General features: G+C 34.3%; 2 protein-coding genes across 2 annotated transcripts in view; one reads left to right on the plus strand and one right to left on the minus strand.

The window, feature by feature from the left end:
- The window catches only part of LOC108573101, a 5,111-nt gene extending 4,419 nt beyond the window's left edge, over nt 1-692 (minus strand). Inside the window, exon 1 of the mRNA XM_017935468.1 lies at nt 598-692. Within this exon, the coding sequence (XP_017790957.1) occupies nt 598-648 (51 nt within the window). The 5' untranslated portion in view covers nt 649-692. The remainder of the gene's footprint in view (nt 1-597) is intronic.
- Nucleotides 693-10,161: 9,469 nt separating this feature from the next.
- LOC108573031 lies at nt 10,162-11,028 on the plus strand. Its single transcript, XM_017935387.1, has one exon. The coding sequence runs from the start codon at nt 10,174-10,176 to the stop codon at nt 11,026-11,028; it is 855 nt and encodes a 284-aa protein (XP_017790876.1). The 5' UTR covers nt 10,162-10,173.
- The last annotated feature ends 6,257 nt before the right edge of the window (nt 11,029-17,285 follow it).

Consider the following 17,285-nt stretch of genomic DNA (forward strand, 5'->3'; position numbering starts at 1 on the left):
GCGAGAAAAAATCTTCCGCGATAAAGAGGATGCTGTAAATACCATGGTGGAATTTATTAATTCTAGAACTCCTGATTTTTATTGTAACGGAATAGGAACTCTTGCGAAACGTAAATTCATTCTAAGCAAAACTACACGTCGTTAAATCTCATGTACAGAAACCGCAATTTATTTCCGGGCAACCTAATATTTGTAGTAATGAAATAATACCATTTAATTTTCAAGTATGAAACTGCTTAAAACTGCAAACCTATGTATTAAACATTGCGTTAAAACAATATTAAAATCACACTGGACAATATTATTCGTTTCTGGCAATTACTTGTTCATACAAATTTGATGCTGGTGAAACAATACTTATCTGTTGCACATTATTAAGTTTGTTTAAGATGTACACAAAGTATCAACGTATATTAAGTATAATAAAGGATCAACTGGTAAAAAGTTTGAAACAAATAATTTTCCATTGTATTTGATAAATTTTCAAGAATGTCATCTGACATAGTATCACTTTATAGTCTGAAAGATTCAAGGAAATAGAAACTGGCTTCTCAAACTGGCCGAATTTCGATGATCAAAATTCGTGTATACACTTACCTGTGCGGCGCACAAAGTCACCAAAAGGCAGAGCAACACGAACGATTTCATATTTTGTTGGAATGTAAAATTATGATCCACTCGGTGCAACGTGTCTTCGCAGACTGATAACGGTAAACGGGTGCTCCTGTCTCTTTATATGTGTTGCTCTTGAATCAAATTGACTCATCGGGGTGAAGGGGATTACTGATAATGCGTCCAGGAACAACCGATCATATAAGCTATTTTAACACGAAATCTACCAAAGCAATCAGTACAATTTGTCAATAATTTCCAATAAAAGCGATTCAACGGCGTAAAGGTGCATTTTCGTGTCCTTTTTATAAAACAGAAGTACGAATTCAAAAGTAAATAAAAGAGTTCCTACATGTTTTTTGTTGAAAACTTATCATTATGGCCGTTTTAAGGGAAACGCGTGAACTGTCGGTTGCAATTTGGCAACCAAATTTTAGATTCATTTTTCACCACCTCTATTAGGTTTCTCAGCCGAGAATTCATTCCTTATCAAACAAAACTTTTCGTGTAACTTGTGGTGTAATCTTCGCATGAATTCAACAGAACTGATATTTTTTTCCTGGAGCTGTTCGTTACGAAAGGTTTTTAATAACACTTTTCTTTGTGTTTCAAATATGACAACGGTTTTCCCCGTTGACACCTTATGTATTGTACGTTTTAGATTTGTGAACGGTTTTCCCTGTATTATCTAGCTTGTGCTAGTAAGAATATTATACAATACAACAGCGATGAGCAACCTGCAACCTGCAGAACTAGTTTACGCGACCCACTTGAATTAGCTAAAATGATTACGTACAGCACGATATCTGAATCTAAATATGAAATAATTTTCGAAAAGGCCATAGTGTTTCGCTAGAAATAATATCTACCGTTCCCTTTATGCCAAAACCATGAATATACTAATTTTCACTTTTTAGGCAATGAATGTGACTAAAGGTGGAGGGGAGAATAAAACATTACTTCATAATTTAAGTGTGAAATAAAGGCTAATATATGGAAGAAAATTTTAAAAATAATGATCTCAAGAATATTCTGATTATACTTTGCATTCAGTTGTGAATATCCATAATTTATCAAATCACACACCGGTAAACAAATAATAAAACAACAATATCGATAGTAAGCGGTTCGTAAACTTTCAGCCAGCAAACATCCGCATATGTATGTCTTATTGAGAAAGCCTTGGTATTTTTCAGCTGTCACGCTAATTTTCTTTTTTGTTACAATATATTTATTTATTATGTATACATATGCATTATGTGTATTTTATTGCTCTGGGCCACATACGCTTTATTTGCTTAAAATGAAATAAAAATCTTCGATATTTAAACTTTTTAGATTCATTAGTTTATATTCTTCTTTAAAAGTTAATGGCGATTTTTGTCGATAAAAAATGTATTCATTGTTACCTATGTTGAAAATAATAAAATTCTATCCTACAAATGAACAATTTTTCAGTGAATAAATTAGGTTACATATTTTAAGGTTGTTCGCTCGTCATTGTTGTATAGCATTTATGTATAGTACTACCAAGATGTGCGGTTCGAAGAATATTAAGGCTGGCGTGTATAGGGTGTGAAAAAATTAATGGTCACGGCTTCAAGGGGTTAATCTATATCCTTGGATCGGTGGACATTTGTAAAAAAAAGTTTCCGCACAATTGTTTATAACATTGAAAATTAATGTTAATTTTTTTTTACATCAACGTATTCTGTTTTTTACATCAAAGTCTGAAAGGAGCCATATGCCGCAAACAAATAGTTTCCGAGATAAACGTTGTTAAAGTTTGGCAACGATTTGATTGTGTAGAGCTATACGTATAGGCTAGGACCTACTAACACTCTGCCATCTGGTGGGACTAGCCGTGTAGGACACGCTCGGTATAATAGTGTACGTGCCCCTACACCAGGCTTGGGTGACTGGCGGCTCGCGAGCTGCAGCGACTCCTCTCCCTACTCCTGGGTCCCCCCCACCAAACTCCTGTCGAGTATTGGAGGAGGTGGGGAGATTAGGAGTGGAAATGTGGAGGCTGTATCCTCGCCTCACGCATATATTCCATGCATTCGCATTTACGCGAGGTAAAGCACGGTAAAGGCAATATGAAATAGTTGATAGTGAGGAAACCGGAACACTGGTAGCGGAATTCGTGAAGCGACAGCGGGGAAGAAGTTGCCGAGCCTGCCCTACACAAACGCCGTTTGGTTCGGGCCTGCCTTCGAGTTTATACCTTGCTGTCCCTTTAAACTGCGTTTGTGTAGGGGCACGCACATCATTATACCGAGCGTGCCCTACACGGCTAGATCCTACCAAATGGCAGTGTAGAGTAGGTTAGTAGGTTAGTAGGTCCTATACGTATAGCTCTACACCAGAGCTGCTTAACTTCTTGTTCACGAGCAAATTTCCCCTCCCGAGGTTCCCCCACTATGCGACTGAGATGATCTCGCTCGAGTTGCAGCGAGGACGCGAGGAGTCCTCCCACCACAACTCCAGCGATAGTTTTTTGGTACGAAATGACTGGTACGAACACGCAGAATGTGTAACATAAACAAAAGGCAGTCGCTGGAGTTGTGGGGGAGGACTCGTGTGGGGTCGCACAGTGGGGGAACCTCGGGAGGGGAAATTTGCTCGTGAGCAAGAAGTTAAGCAGCTCTGCTCTACACAATCAAATCGTTGTCAAACTCTATCAACGTTTATCTCGGAAACTATTTTTTTGCGGCATATGACTCCTTTCACACTTTTTCTCTTCTCGTCGAGCAGAATACGTTGATGTAAAAAAAAATTTTACATTAATTTTCAATGTTATAAACAATTTTGCGGAAATTTCTTTTTACAAATGTCCACCGATCCAAGGGTATAGATTCACCCCCTGAAGCCGTGACCATTAATTTTTTACACCCTGTACTTTAGCAAAGCGCTGCGCTGTGAAGCGAAGCGAACTAGAGAAATACGTGAAGGCAGGCACGCATTTTCGCGAGACGAAGCGTGGAGAAACGAAGAAAACATTTTATAAACAAAGACGTCTTATAGGAACGCTGCAAAGAGATATGCTGCAACTGACAGTGAGACGTGTTTAAAATATGTATTAAGAACTACTTCTTCGGTTCGTTCCTCTCCATGGCGCTTTATTAAAGAGCGTGCAGGCCTTTATGCGGAAAATACTGTGCATGTGATGGTACATATGTTTACTATATTTTAATTATGTATGATAGTTTTGCATTGAAAAATTGTACATAAAAGTAAGCATTTTTAATCGTTACTAAGTTACAATAATTGAAATCTTTTTGAAATTATTAATCTTAAGAAGGTTTAATTCAATTTCAATTACAAAAGAATAAACACGATATCTAAATCGTGTTTACAATTATTAAATAGAATTAGGTACTTTCTGACACGAAAACAAATTATCGATGGTCCACACAAATTATTTTATGGAAAAGACTAAAACTTAATGCGTTGCAGACATTTTTGCCTCTCTCTTAGGATTCCTAGGAATTTAGAGTAAAATATGAAACTACATGTAGTTTAGAGTATGTTTATTTTATTAATCGGTAGTGTAGCATCGGGGCCTCCGTACACAAGAAATAGGAAACCGGCACGGTAGAATAGAGAGGGAGTGGTTGGTGTAGCGCGCAAAGCCTTGGCTTGGTAAGCCGGAAGGTCCCGGGTTCGGTTCTCCCGTTTGTGGGGGGGTTCCCCAATATTTTTCCCTAGGTTCTTACAGTAGTTATACTTGTACAAATGATTTCACTGCTACAGTCTGTATGGGGGATTCCTGTATGATATCTGCGTTATCGTACGAATGAGTCAGAATAAAGAAATGAAGCAATCCTTTTATGGATCAACGGCAAATCTTCGTTAATTCTTGTAATGAAACTTGAACTTTATTTTATAAAAATATCGAACTGGAAGTAATAACAGAAATCAGATAACTGGTTTTGTACATCGGTATAAAAGTAATATAATGCAAATATCCAATGCTACATGTACTTCTTTATTTTTCCTAAAGAAAATTCATCGTATCTCCTTAAATGAACATATAAAATATTCAAATTTGATAATCAGTTAGGAGTCATAGATTTATAATGAAATGAACAAGCAAAAATTGTGTTTCATAATTATACTTATTTAACATTTTACACTAACATTGTTGTTTTCTCGCAGTTCACATGAGAGTACCGTGCAGTAAAACCACTGATAAAACACCATATCACGAATTTTATAGAATTGTGTACGTTTTAACGGTAATTCGTAGAATTTACAAGTTAAGCGTGGCAAAGACAATTATACAATAAAAAACATACGTAACAAAGATTAATTTTATCGTGTTGTTTTGAGTGACGATTATAGATAATAGTCGTTACTTCTTCAAAACATTGCCTCTCCTAGACACTGCAATCTGATAATTTGCAATAAATCTATTTGGCCAAAGATCTGTGGCGAATTTCGATCTGTTTTTATCGCTCCTCTGCAAATGATTTGTTAATTATATAGGCACAAGGTGATCCGTCAGGAACAAAACACACAACTATATATCTTTTACCTTAAAAGGTATAAAAATATGGTTTAAGTAAAAATTAAATGCTTTGCAAATAAAAGTTTCACGACTGTAGATGCTTTAAATAGATTGTATATCTTCGTTATCAGTATCGTTTTTAAATGAGATCACCATTTATAGCATAGTACGCAGAAATCAGGTCTCTTTTATACTAAATAACATTTATTCGAATAATTTGTTCCTTACATCTGTAATCTCTAGGAAATACCGAAGGTCGTAATTTTTATTGGTCTACCCTGAATACATATATGTATAATATTTAAGTGAACAAAGGAGGGAAAGGTCGCTCTTAAAGAAATTTAAAAAAATATTCACGAAACATTTCTATCCTAGATTCTCTAATTATAATAATATTAGCAAATAAATAATTGTAATTTTACACAGTTATAGGTAATACTTTCTTCTATAAAACATGAATATTTCTATGCTAAATAAGTAATTGCCCAAAATAAATGCATATATGTAGTTACTTCAAATAGGATCTATTATTGTGAAAAAATAGAATTTATTAATTTTAGGTTGAGTTGAGAGTAATGTTAAAAAAATATTATTGTATTGAATGAAACGTCGTGGACTGTATGTGTTTCCACTTTTAGAATAATTATATCAATGGAAAACGCCCATGTTGTAAAAGTGATTCGATTCAATCGATTAAACGATATTGATATCCATCTGTGCATGTATCCAATTAAAAGCGGTTACTCATTCTTTGTTTATTGTGACTTTGTTGAAACATGTGTTTTCAGAATTATTGTGTCACAGTTTCTGGAATAACACCTTCTTGATTATTCCCCTCAAGCTTCCTAAGCAACGAAACACTCTTATGTCAATAAAAATTCGTTTATTATTTTACTTCAATTTCCAGATAAAATGCTCCATGTTGTTTTGCTAATTGCATTATGTTCTTTATTTTAAGAGGTAAACTAACAATTGACGTAGAGGATTGAAAGGAAAATTAAATACTATTTTATTATTTACTATTGCAGAATTATAAAACTACTGTAAACTTTGGGATGAAATTCTTTTTGAAAAAGACACAATTTTTACACATATGCGGATATGTTACTAATACCAGGCGAATGATAAAAAGAAGGAAAAAGTGATCGAAACACGCGAAATTCTTGTGCCATATTGGTAATCTAACCTTTGACTCAATCGCATTAAGTGCAGAAAATATCATTAACTTATTAGCTGCAGTTAATGCAAATCTAATAATCGGTTGCAAAACATATTTTCTGAAGCTTGAAAGTTTTAATATTTGCAAAGAAACAGTAGAAGTATAATAGTAAAACCAATCACTTGTTTAAATATACAGGTGGCTCAGCTAAATGGGATCACCTATATGTCTGCCTTATTTGTTGTACGAAAAAACTTCTCAGGACAAAGTTACAGTATTTCAGGGGGCACACGTAATCGTGGTAACAGTTTTTTTGACAAGGTCATTTTTTTTACGAGATTTCAAGGTTATTGTCATTTTTTTTTTAAATGGAATCCTATACAGTGTCCCGTAACTCCTCGAACACCCGGAAATGGGAGGTTGCTGGGGTGACTCTGAACAACTTTTTCCTTTTCCAAAATGTAATTTGAAGCTTCGTTTTTGAATTATTAACGAAAAACACTGGCCAATCAGAGCGCGCGTAGAGCCCGCGCTCAGGGGCGGAGAACAGAGGTTCATCCGCGCGCGGATTTCGTGCCGAAATTCACAGTGAGTTGTAAAAGTATCTTCTGTTACCGCTTGTGATTGGATACGAATGTGTGAATCAGTGTATCGCGTGAATCCTTAGGAAATTTCAATTACCTTCAGACGCAAATATCTCGAAATTTAACGACGGGAATGATATGGTTATTAAAGTCGTTGATTTGTTTTTTCAGTTGCTACAAGCGTATTGAAAGAAAAATAGGGTTACCACGATTACACGTAAGTAGTCTAACTTTGTCCTAAGAACGTTTTTCATGCAACAGCAAATAAGGCAGATATGTAGATGATCCCATTTAGCTCTGAGCCATCCTGTATAAATTGTAAAAGTAATGTTTGGAGCTAATGTTGTCACTTACGTTACTTCATTCAAACTTTGCTATTCTTTCAGAGATATTTGCAATCTTCCTAGAAAATCTCGACATAAAATCTTTATCTAATATCGCGGTTACTTATCACGATTTTAAATTAATTCTCATCAATATCTGCTGTTCATAACACGATAAAAGATAGCTCTGTTAGGTTCGAACAAACGTGGTAATAATTTTTGTCAATAACACGAGGGTTTAGTGTCTACTTAAGTTTGAATGTATCCTGTGCAAAGCAGCGTTATCGAAATTTCTAACTTTTCAAATTTATCATATTAATACATCATGTGGTACTAACTATTAACGTCGTCAAAACCAAAGTCTGAAAATGCTGAAATCATTTATTTTGAATTACATCGATTTACGTTATAATAGTGTCGAACCGTTTTTGAAAAGTAGTTGAAAACTGAATTATTTTATGCCGTTCAAGAAATATTTTCAAACATACTCAGACATGAACGTTTAAACACTTTATAATGAAAAATATATAACTACAGTCTGTTTAATAATAGCATCAGCGGGATATTAATTATGTATCGGGAAAATCCGTGAAAAATCGGAAAGTCTGACCCTTCCCCAAAGGCACGTTGTAGAAAAGAAAAAATTCCAAAAAACACGTAGGATCCCCTATTTCGATCCATAGTTCGCACATAAAAACATGACAAATTTCTCGTTTTTGCAAAATAAAAATTTATTTACAATTTCCATATTGAAAATGCGTGCGTGCAACAAAATTAAAAATATACTTAGAAAGCACCATCTTTTGCAATGTAAACGAAAAGAAAATTTTTTTCTGTAAGTATAGTAGTTTACGAGATAAAAATTCGTTTAGACAGTCATGTTTGGCAAAAAACCTGCGATTTTCAACATGTTATAATTTGTTAATAACTTGGAAGCCAACAAAATGATGACATAAACTCATCATTAATTCACATAGACTACAACATATTACAGTTTCATCAAAATCGGAAGACAGGTTGTCGAAAGTGATCGATTTGGCGTGGAATGGCTCATACAGAGTATAGATACGAGTGAAGGGGCTCACACGTAGATTTGATCTATTCTGAAGTTCTGGGGTAAGTGTTGCATTGTTTTTCACAGTCCTCTTACTAGAAGGCGTCCTCGCCTTCCTGTCTCCGAGGCCAGATCCTTCTAGAACATTCAATTTCGGGATAACGTCAGGTCATCGGCTATCGGTACGCGCTCCTTCGCGATCGACAGTAGAGCGTCTATCTCTCGTCGCTGACTTGAATCTACACATATAACAAATGCAAATCCATTGATGGACTCTCGATGCTGCGGCCGAAACGATGCCCATTGACAAACATAGGGCTCCGGTCATCGGTGGCGCCAAGGCTTATAAAAGACTGGAGCAGTGATGGCGAACCTATGACACACGTGTCAAAGGTGACACGCCAAGACATTTTGGGTGACACGCATCGACTTGAGTCACCTCACAGCCGAAACCGAGCAGACCACAAATAATCCTCACACAAACAACAACGAAAAACAACTGTGTCTATCTTCTATCAACGAGGTTCAGAATCGTTAATTCGGAGCTGAACCATAGCGAGTTCGTGATCGTACAAGGTCGTAACGCTTGCAATAATTATGGATATTTCTAGATGTGACACGGCACTCGAGTTAAGCTAGGTTTTTTCAGAATTTCGACACACCGAGCTCAAAAGGTTCGCCATCACTGGACTAGAGTAAAGTCCCCCGACCCGCGCGTGACCCTGCAAAGTAGCTGACACTAACATCTGTGACTCTGCAGTGATAGTTGGTACCCGGTCTTAGGAACATATAGTGAATTAATTCCAAAGCAGATCATCAAACTGTAAGCATAATTTTTTTCGGATGTAAAGCAGGTTTGGATCGGGGAGATTCATTTGCGTCTTTCTTTCTCTTAGAGATTCGGATTTTTGTATAGGCGGAAGTGATACTCTTGTAACACATTGGCAAAAGTGTATCGAACATTATGGAAATTATTTTACATAAAAATGAGTTAACTGTAACTTTTACGATGACCTAATATTAATTTCAGTATTGAGAACTTCGATACTATAATGCACATTGTACGTTTCTTAAATACTTAACAAGTGCAATCTCATTTTTTCAACTTAGATGTGTTTAATTTTTCACGATACAAGCGATAATTAATTATTCAATTTAGTTAATCAATTGCCTAATTAATCAACAAATTAGGCACAATTCAAGGGGTCTTCTATATAGCAACTTACAATGTAAATGGATGATCTTCTAACAGTTGAGAGACTATAAATAACTGCAAATGATGTTTCAAAAACAAAAAATGTTTGTTAAACAAGACCTACAAAACACATTATCAATTCTACTGTAGACATAAAAGTAATTGATCTTGTTTTGTTTCTTGTTCGGGGTAAGTGCCGTGGACGCGTTCCTAGGAACGATGTTCCTTTACCAAGTAGTGTTGAGTGTTACTTTGTATAGAGCTTAGGAGTTTGCCCCCTGGACGGCACAGGAACAAGAGAGGGGTACTTCCTCGCCCCACCCGTATCTTCCTCCACACAGTGTTACATGATCTGATTCGTCGATGTTATCGCGTTCCGCCAATAGTGATAATACACGTGGGCCTTTATTTTTATGATTGTGATAGAAAATGTGGCCTTTATGGGGATACGACCCAATCGGACCCCGCATTCCTTCCAGGAACAAATTCCTGAAACACTATACACATTAATTCACATTACCCTCTATGCAATCACTTTTTTTTTCTTGTAGACATAAATATAGTTGATTTCAGTGACTGCTGTATAAGAATGTAGATATCGCTAAAGAACTTGCGAGAATTGTCTGCTATTTGTAGCCACCTAACGGTAGTATTGATAAGTGCAGTTATAAGGTTATGTTAGCCAGTAAACGAGTGACTATCCAAAAGTCGGTGTAAGTTTATATAGGCAAGGATGAAAGAGAATGTAAATGTGGAAGGAACTAGCGATGAAGATAAAATTCGTACAGTACTTGATATGCTTAAGAAGCAAATAAATCTGTATACCGTTACAAACGAGAACTTACAATCGAAAGCGGAATTAACGAGAAGTCAAAGAATCCAAAAGCTAATGATGGAAGAGAGGCGTTTGTCGGCACAGTTTCAACAAATCAGAAAAGAAATAAAACGTTATGAGAAGAAGTATGAAAAGGCATTGAAGAAAAAGGTCAAATTAATGGAGGTGCAAATAAAAGAGGGTCAGAGTAAGTTAACTGTTATGAGACAAAAATACCATGAATTGGATACACAAGTAAATATGGTTAGTCCTGAGAAAATAACAGATGCAAATAAGGAAGAGCGAAAAAAGAAAATTAAACCAATAAAACGCAAAACATTGAATACTAAATTCAAGCAGAAGAATATGACAATCAGTAAAAAGATTAGGATAAGAATTAAGGGAAACGCGAATTTAGATAAGCGTAAAATGCTTTCCGTTAATGACGACAAAAGGCAATGCACACTGACCAATTTAGTGAACATTGTAAAACCTGTAACTGAGAATACTCGAGAATGTAAAGTTATGTTGCAAAGACTGTCGCGTGAACAGATGAATCGGTATGTTATTCAAAAGCGGTTACAACAACAGCAAGTAAGAGCGAAGCGTAAATCACGAAGTTCTTTAAAAATTCAGAAAAAAATGACATCTATTAGAAAACCAAGTTGGCATATAAAAATTCCAAAATCCGTGTTTGAAGAAAGTCAAGAAGGAAATCAGAGTCCCGAGCTCAACGTAGCTCCTTCCTTAAAAGATGTCGCACGATTGAATTGATGTATTTTATTATTATAATAAATAAATTAAGAACTTTATAAAGAGGTTCTTATATTAAAACATGTAAAGCATATAACAGAATTCAAGTAAACTATCGTCTTAACATTGATTTTATAGCAGTGGCGACATCTATGCAGGGTGTTAAACAATCGTGAACATAGAATATAATTGATGATTTAAAAAGATTGGAAGGGTTAGAGTACGTTGCATTTTCTTTTAATTATTTAAAATGTGAAATGATTGTTTAAAATACGGACACAATCATAAAAAGTATTAATGTTTTTCTATTTCTGTTTTTCATTTTCATTATTAGTTTTAATTCGCAATTACAGTATTAATAAAGCTTGAGTTTAATAAAAATTAAAAGAAAAACGACAGTGTGTTAGCATGTGTAGAATTCATGTCTATTAAAAAATTGATACGACTTGTTTATTATTGCTTGTGTTTTACAGATTGAGTGCTAAATATTGAAAAATAATTATAGTAAATAATTGATTTTAATTTAACAAATACTTAAATAAAATTATATTCTTATTAGGAACTAGCAATCTTTTTTAAATTTTTCAATCTAATTTGAAAGCTAAATATAAGCATAGTGGTTAGGAATATGATTTTGTTCATTGAATTTTGTATTTTTAGAGTTATAGTATATAAGTATATGTAAATCTCATATTATTGCTACATTTTTATCATGAATAAATGATTAAAAAATAAGTCAAAGTATATTGCTAAATTTTCATCTTAAATACTTACAATTTAATAATGAAAGACAAAATGTCTTGTAGGACAGAAGATACAGACAAATGTGTATATGATTATATACATTTTAAGATTAACAGATATATGTGTATATATGTGTTTTATATATGTATATTATTAAATGTACTTTCCTTTCCAAAGTACAATGCATGTAAAGGGTGTATTACGTTATCATAAAAAAGTGAAAAGCTTTCAGATATTGTAGATGTAAAGTTGTTCTTAAGTGATACTTTTGTTCAAGAATGATAATATCTTAGTGACTGTAAAATGTGTTTGTATAATAGTAACCTGCCTTGTTACCATTTATTCACGAAAGTTTGTATGTCTTTCAAATACAATAGAACCTTTGTTGTATGAACTAATTGAGGGACAAAAGTGTTCACATAAGAGAATTTTCACATAATAGAACAGCAAGTGTTTAGTACTTGGATTATATATAATACTTAAGACAAAATAAAATAAAATTAATACAATTTGTTTGTAGATAACTTCATACATAGAATACAAAATCAAAAAGACAATATTGTTCAATCCTCCTTTTTAACGAAATTAAAGAAATCATTGTGAATAGATTTTATCCTATAAAAGCAAGTATATATGTAAATATTTTGTATGTTTACATACAGTACTGTAATAGGAAATATACTGTTCATATAATAGAATAACCAAATAACGAGTATTCTTATAACAGAGGTCCTACTGTAAACCAGAAATATTTATGGTATCTATTAATAAATAGCATTTGAATATGACTAATAAAAGTCATTCAAACTTTATTGTGAATGAGTAGATCCCTAAATATGTATGTATGTAGAATTGGCTCAGTCAATGAAGTTTAATGTTCCTTGAAAATAAGAACTTAGAAGTATTACTTAAAAAGTAATCATTTAATATAAGAGGAACGGAAAAATACAGTGACATATCAATTGACATATCAATTAATAAATAACAGATTACTTTTATCACAGGAAAACTTTCAATCGTTACTTAAGTACTTTGTCAAGTGGCGAAACTTCCTTTCTAAGATTAATTTACTTCATGCCACCGGAAATTGATACGATAAAATTGCGTAACGAAGATACATATTAGATATCTAAATCACCAAAAATAAATAAGTTATTTTGTCGCAAAAATGAAAGATATACTTCAAGTTTTAATTTTATGATCAGTTATTTGTTGCAATATATGTATGTACATACATATATGTATACAGGGTGTCCCGTAACTCCTTGAACACCCGGAAATGGGGGGTTGTTGGGGTGACTCTGAACAACTTTTTCCTTTACCAAAATGTTATTTGAAGCTTCATTTTTGAATTACTAACGAAAAACACTGGCCAATCAGAGCGCGCGAAGAGCCCGCGCTCAGGGACAAAGAACAGAGGTTCATCCGCGCGCGATCGAACAAATGCGTACGCGTGACTTCACGGTTATCGATCGCTCTCAAAAAAATTTGACTTTGCATTTTTTTTTATAAGGCTTAGAGAAATAGGTTTTTGCCGTCATTCCGACATTTGTATAAATTTTTGAAAAAACTGCAATTAGTCGAATCGTGAAGAAAATAGCGAAGGTCGTTTTTAACGCGTACGCATTTGTTCGATCGCGCGCGGTGAGCCTCTGTTCTGCGTCCCTGAGCGCGAGCTCTACGCGCGCTCTGATTGGTCATTGTTTTTCGTTAATAATTCAAAAATGAAGCTTCGAACAATATTTTGGTAAAGGAAAAAGTTGTTCAGAGTCACCCCAGCAACCCCCCATTTCCGGGTGTTCGAGGAGTTACGGGACATCCTGTATGTATATGTACATATAATCATTGAAGAATTCAGATTCCTGTTAATTTAATTCAGGTGTTGTAAAATCTAAAAAAAATTATCTTGTAAAATATTTTGATATAAGCTATTTACATGCTTTTTATTATAGTTTAGTTCTGAATTTGTTTTTAATATAAGTTACAACCAATAATAAATTGTTGGAATTCGGGGAGGAAAGTTGATATCGATTATATTTTAACAATATAACTTTTATTTTAACGATGACACTTATACTCGCGGATTCCGAATTTACAAGGCGCGAACTTCACGAAGGGAAGAGACGTAGTTTTCTGCTGTGGCGACCCCCACGGGGGGCGTACGTACTTAGGCCTGGCGACTCTTGACCCTCGAGGCGAAGAATCGATAGATGTTTTTCCAAACATCTCCAAGTTTCTTCATCCTCGGAGACAAGAGTATTGCCTCGGCAATGTAGGCCCGCGTCCCTACTTCCTGGGACTTTCCCAGGGAAAAGGGGCTACTTAAGGGAGCCCCGAAAAAAGCACTGGGCTTTTTGTCGTAGACTTTCTTTCTACGTTTAAGCGTTATCGGTTAAACAAATATAATTTTATTAAGCAACTTTCGTGAGTAATTATTTTACTATACTCGCTTGGTTTCTATTATGATCACGTAAGGGATGTTTTGGGTGTACTTATAAGGAAAGGATTTGGGGGAGGAGGTGAACTTGGTTCTGGTAACGAATTGTTGGACAGGACTTTGAAGAGACAGTCAGCGGTCGATGAGTAACTTGTTTTTCGGCGTTATGGGATTCATCTTAAGAGTGACTTGATGACACAATGTCAATAGGTGGTTGGTTATCCAACAAAATATTAAATAATAGGCATTTTAACACTATCATGCTTTTAATCTTTAAACTCTATGACTAAATCTTGTAAAATCATTTTTATTAATAGCATTTTATAAACCTAATTATATTAGTATTACCAAATGATCATGGGAAAAGGATGTCTCCTAAAAGGATGTAAGAGGTGTCTCTGAAAAGGATGGACTTTTAAGGAAAGTGATAGAAGCAATAAAGTGAAATAAGAAGTGTTTTAAAGATATGGTGTTAAAAGTGCACATTTAATAAAATAAAAATTGTTTAGAAATCTAGCGAATACATCAATATTGTGCAAATAGTAGTATTTAAAACAATTACTTTTCACAAATACATTCATATATAAAGAGTAATTAGGAAATTCCACGATTGCAAGTAAATTGAATTTGAGATAAGAGAAAATGATAATTACATTAAAAAGTTGTTATAATGATTATCTGATTAAATATGCATTTTTGACATCATCTTAACAGGAGTAACATTTATTACTCCTTTTTATTTCTTTTGCTATCTCTCTTAAGATCATTTTCTTTAGGAACACTTTGTATTTTGGAATTGTGTACTCAAACTTTGATAAGATTAGAAAATAGAAGGATTTTAGAATGAACATTGCACATTGTTATTGATGGATCTAATATATTTAAATAATTGCCGTACACTGGTACTAATGATCATTTCTACATTAAGCTACACATTAATAGTATTAAACGAGACACGTGCTAATAAATTATTTAACGAAACTGTACAATGTTGTTTCGCCGTGCTAGCGTCTAGAACATTTACTTATTCTGCCCTCGAGAACATGCAAAAAAAGGAAGAGTTAAATGAACCACGGGTTTCGAGATCGCAAATTCGATTACTCTGTCGAATTTATATATTTATAACGGGACAATAATATGCTTGTAAATGTTGAATTGTTTGAAAAGAATTGTTTCAATGGCATAATTATCGAAAAGAATAAATGCGGTGTACATCGAGGATAAATAAAAAAAAAAGGAAAAATAAGAACGTATCTAATAATATGGGAAGAGATTGTTACGCGTTAATTCATAAACTATTATTCGACTATAATCAATATACATACAAAACAAGATACATTTGATCTCGTAACGTACTCCTGTTATAGTCCTTAAACAGTCATTGTTTAATAATCACCGACGAACATTTCCAATTAAACGTTTAAAAATTGTTCGTCAATGCGAAGGCAAGTCGCCTGCTTCACTTTCCTTTTTTTTACAAACGCAAAATGATGATCCTCCTGTGTTTATTTTTTTTTTATTTATTACGATTCGCGCTACTGTTATGGAAATTTTGATCATACGGCTGTACAAATATTACCGTAAAGCGTGCCTTTTCGTGGAATTCCTAAAATTCTTCCGACAGTGCTGATCATTTATTGTGGAAGACAGTGGATCAATAAATTCGACATCTATGCTTCATCGTGCAGTCATTTAAAGAACTGGAACAAGTATTTCCTTTTTAACGAATGTAAGAAAGAAAGGATACAGGAAAATTTCGCATGATTCAGTAATCAATTACGCGACGATTTCCTGTTAATCACGCAATAGACTACAACTGTATTTTTTGAATGACATCGCTGGGTATCTTCTTTGTTACATGGGTTTTGTATTTTTCAACGTAAAGAATAACATGGAATAAAAATTGAACTACCACGCTCTTTTAGAAGAAAAATCGTGAAATATCTAGTGATTTCATGAAAAGACTTTTTATCAATGCGTTTTGCCATGAATGTTATCAAATTATACAAAATCTTTTTCGCCCACATCTTTCGTGTTTACCCGTAAAACTACAACAGCACCGCTCATTCCAGTTTTGTAGAATCACCCAATATACCATGACATATATCGTGAAATTCGCCGTATTATTCACATCTTTAATAAACGATTATTTAATATATGTACTCGATAATAATATTAACTATGGCAGTCTGTTCAAACGTACATACTTCTAGTTAGCTCTAAATTCCCTTCGATCTTTTCGTTAACAATTAATATAACGAGAATGGGGGGCGGGAAGGGTTGGGCGTACCTCAGCCAAAACGGATTTGTACTCGGGAATTGTTTTGGTATTTTGGTGCAGGTATGATGCTTTTTTGCTTCCTCTCTCTTTTATTCCTTATTATCCTAGTCGGTTCTCGTTGATTATTACACGAAATTATGTGAACGTCGAATTGGAAACATAATGACGATAATACAAACGATACATGAATAGGTGTGGATTCAATCGATAATTCTCGTTTGAAGAAATGTCCGTATCGTTCTTCTAAATCTCCTAAAGGAAAACGTATCGACGTAGTATATTCGTGTATCGTATGCAACTTCTAGAAAATAGTCGACACGTAACTGGCTGAATTCGATTATCATCGGCGTTCATCGTGTGGACTCGAGATAATTCGTTTGCTACACTCGAAGCTTTAATCAGCTTCGAAAATACGTTTTTATACGTAGTTGTTATTACGTAGTGTTAATTGTGAACTTCCCGTCGAAATGACACCTTTTATTCTTTTTTTTTTTCTATTTCCCTAATGTGTCTCGTTCGATACAGAACGAACTCTACGTTTAGTCATTGTGCGTGGTATAACACAATTACACTATAGGGTACGAAAACGTCGAGATATAAGTACATACATATATGGCAGTGGCAGAAAACGTACAACTGCTTAGTGTACCAAGAAATCACGTCTGGGTCACTCAGCTAGCGTTGCGTTTTGTACCTTTTTTCCTTTTTCTTATTCTTTGATGGAACTTAAATGCTAAGAGTGGTAAAAATTCACGCTTGGACCTTCGTTAAGGGGCGATTTAGAAGATTCTAACCCTTAAGCTGTTCTTTCTTTTG

The sequence above is a fragment of the Habropoda laboriosa genome, unplaced genomic scaffold (genome assembly GCF_001263275.1).
Source record: "Habropoda laboriosa isolate 0110345459 unplaced genomic scaffold, ASM126327v1 scaffold89, whole genome shotgun sequence".
Taxonomy (NCBI): domain Eukaryota; kingdom Metazoa; phylum Arthropoda; class Insecta; order Hymenoptera; family Apidae; genus Habropoda; species Habropoda laboriosa.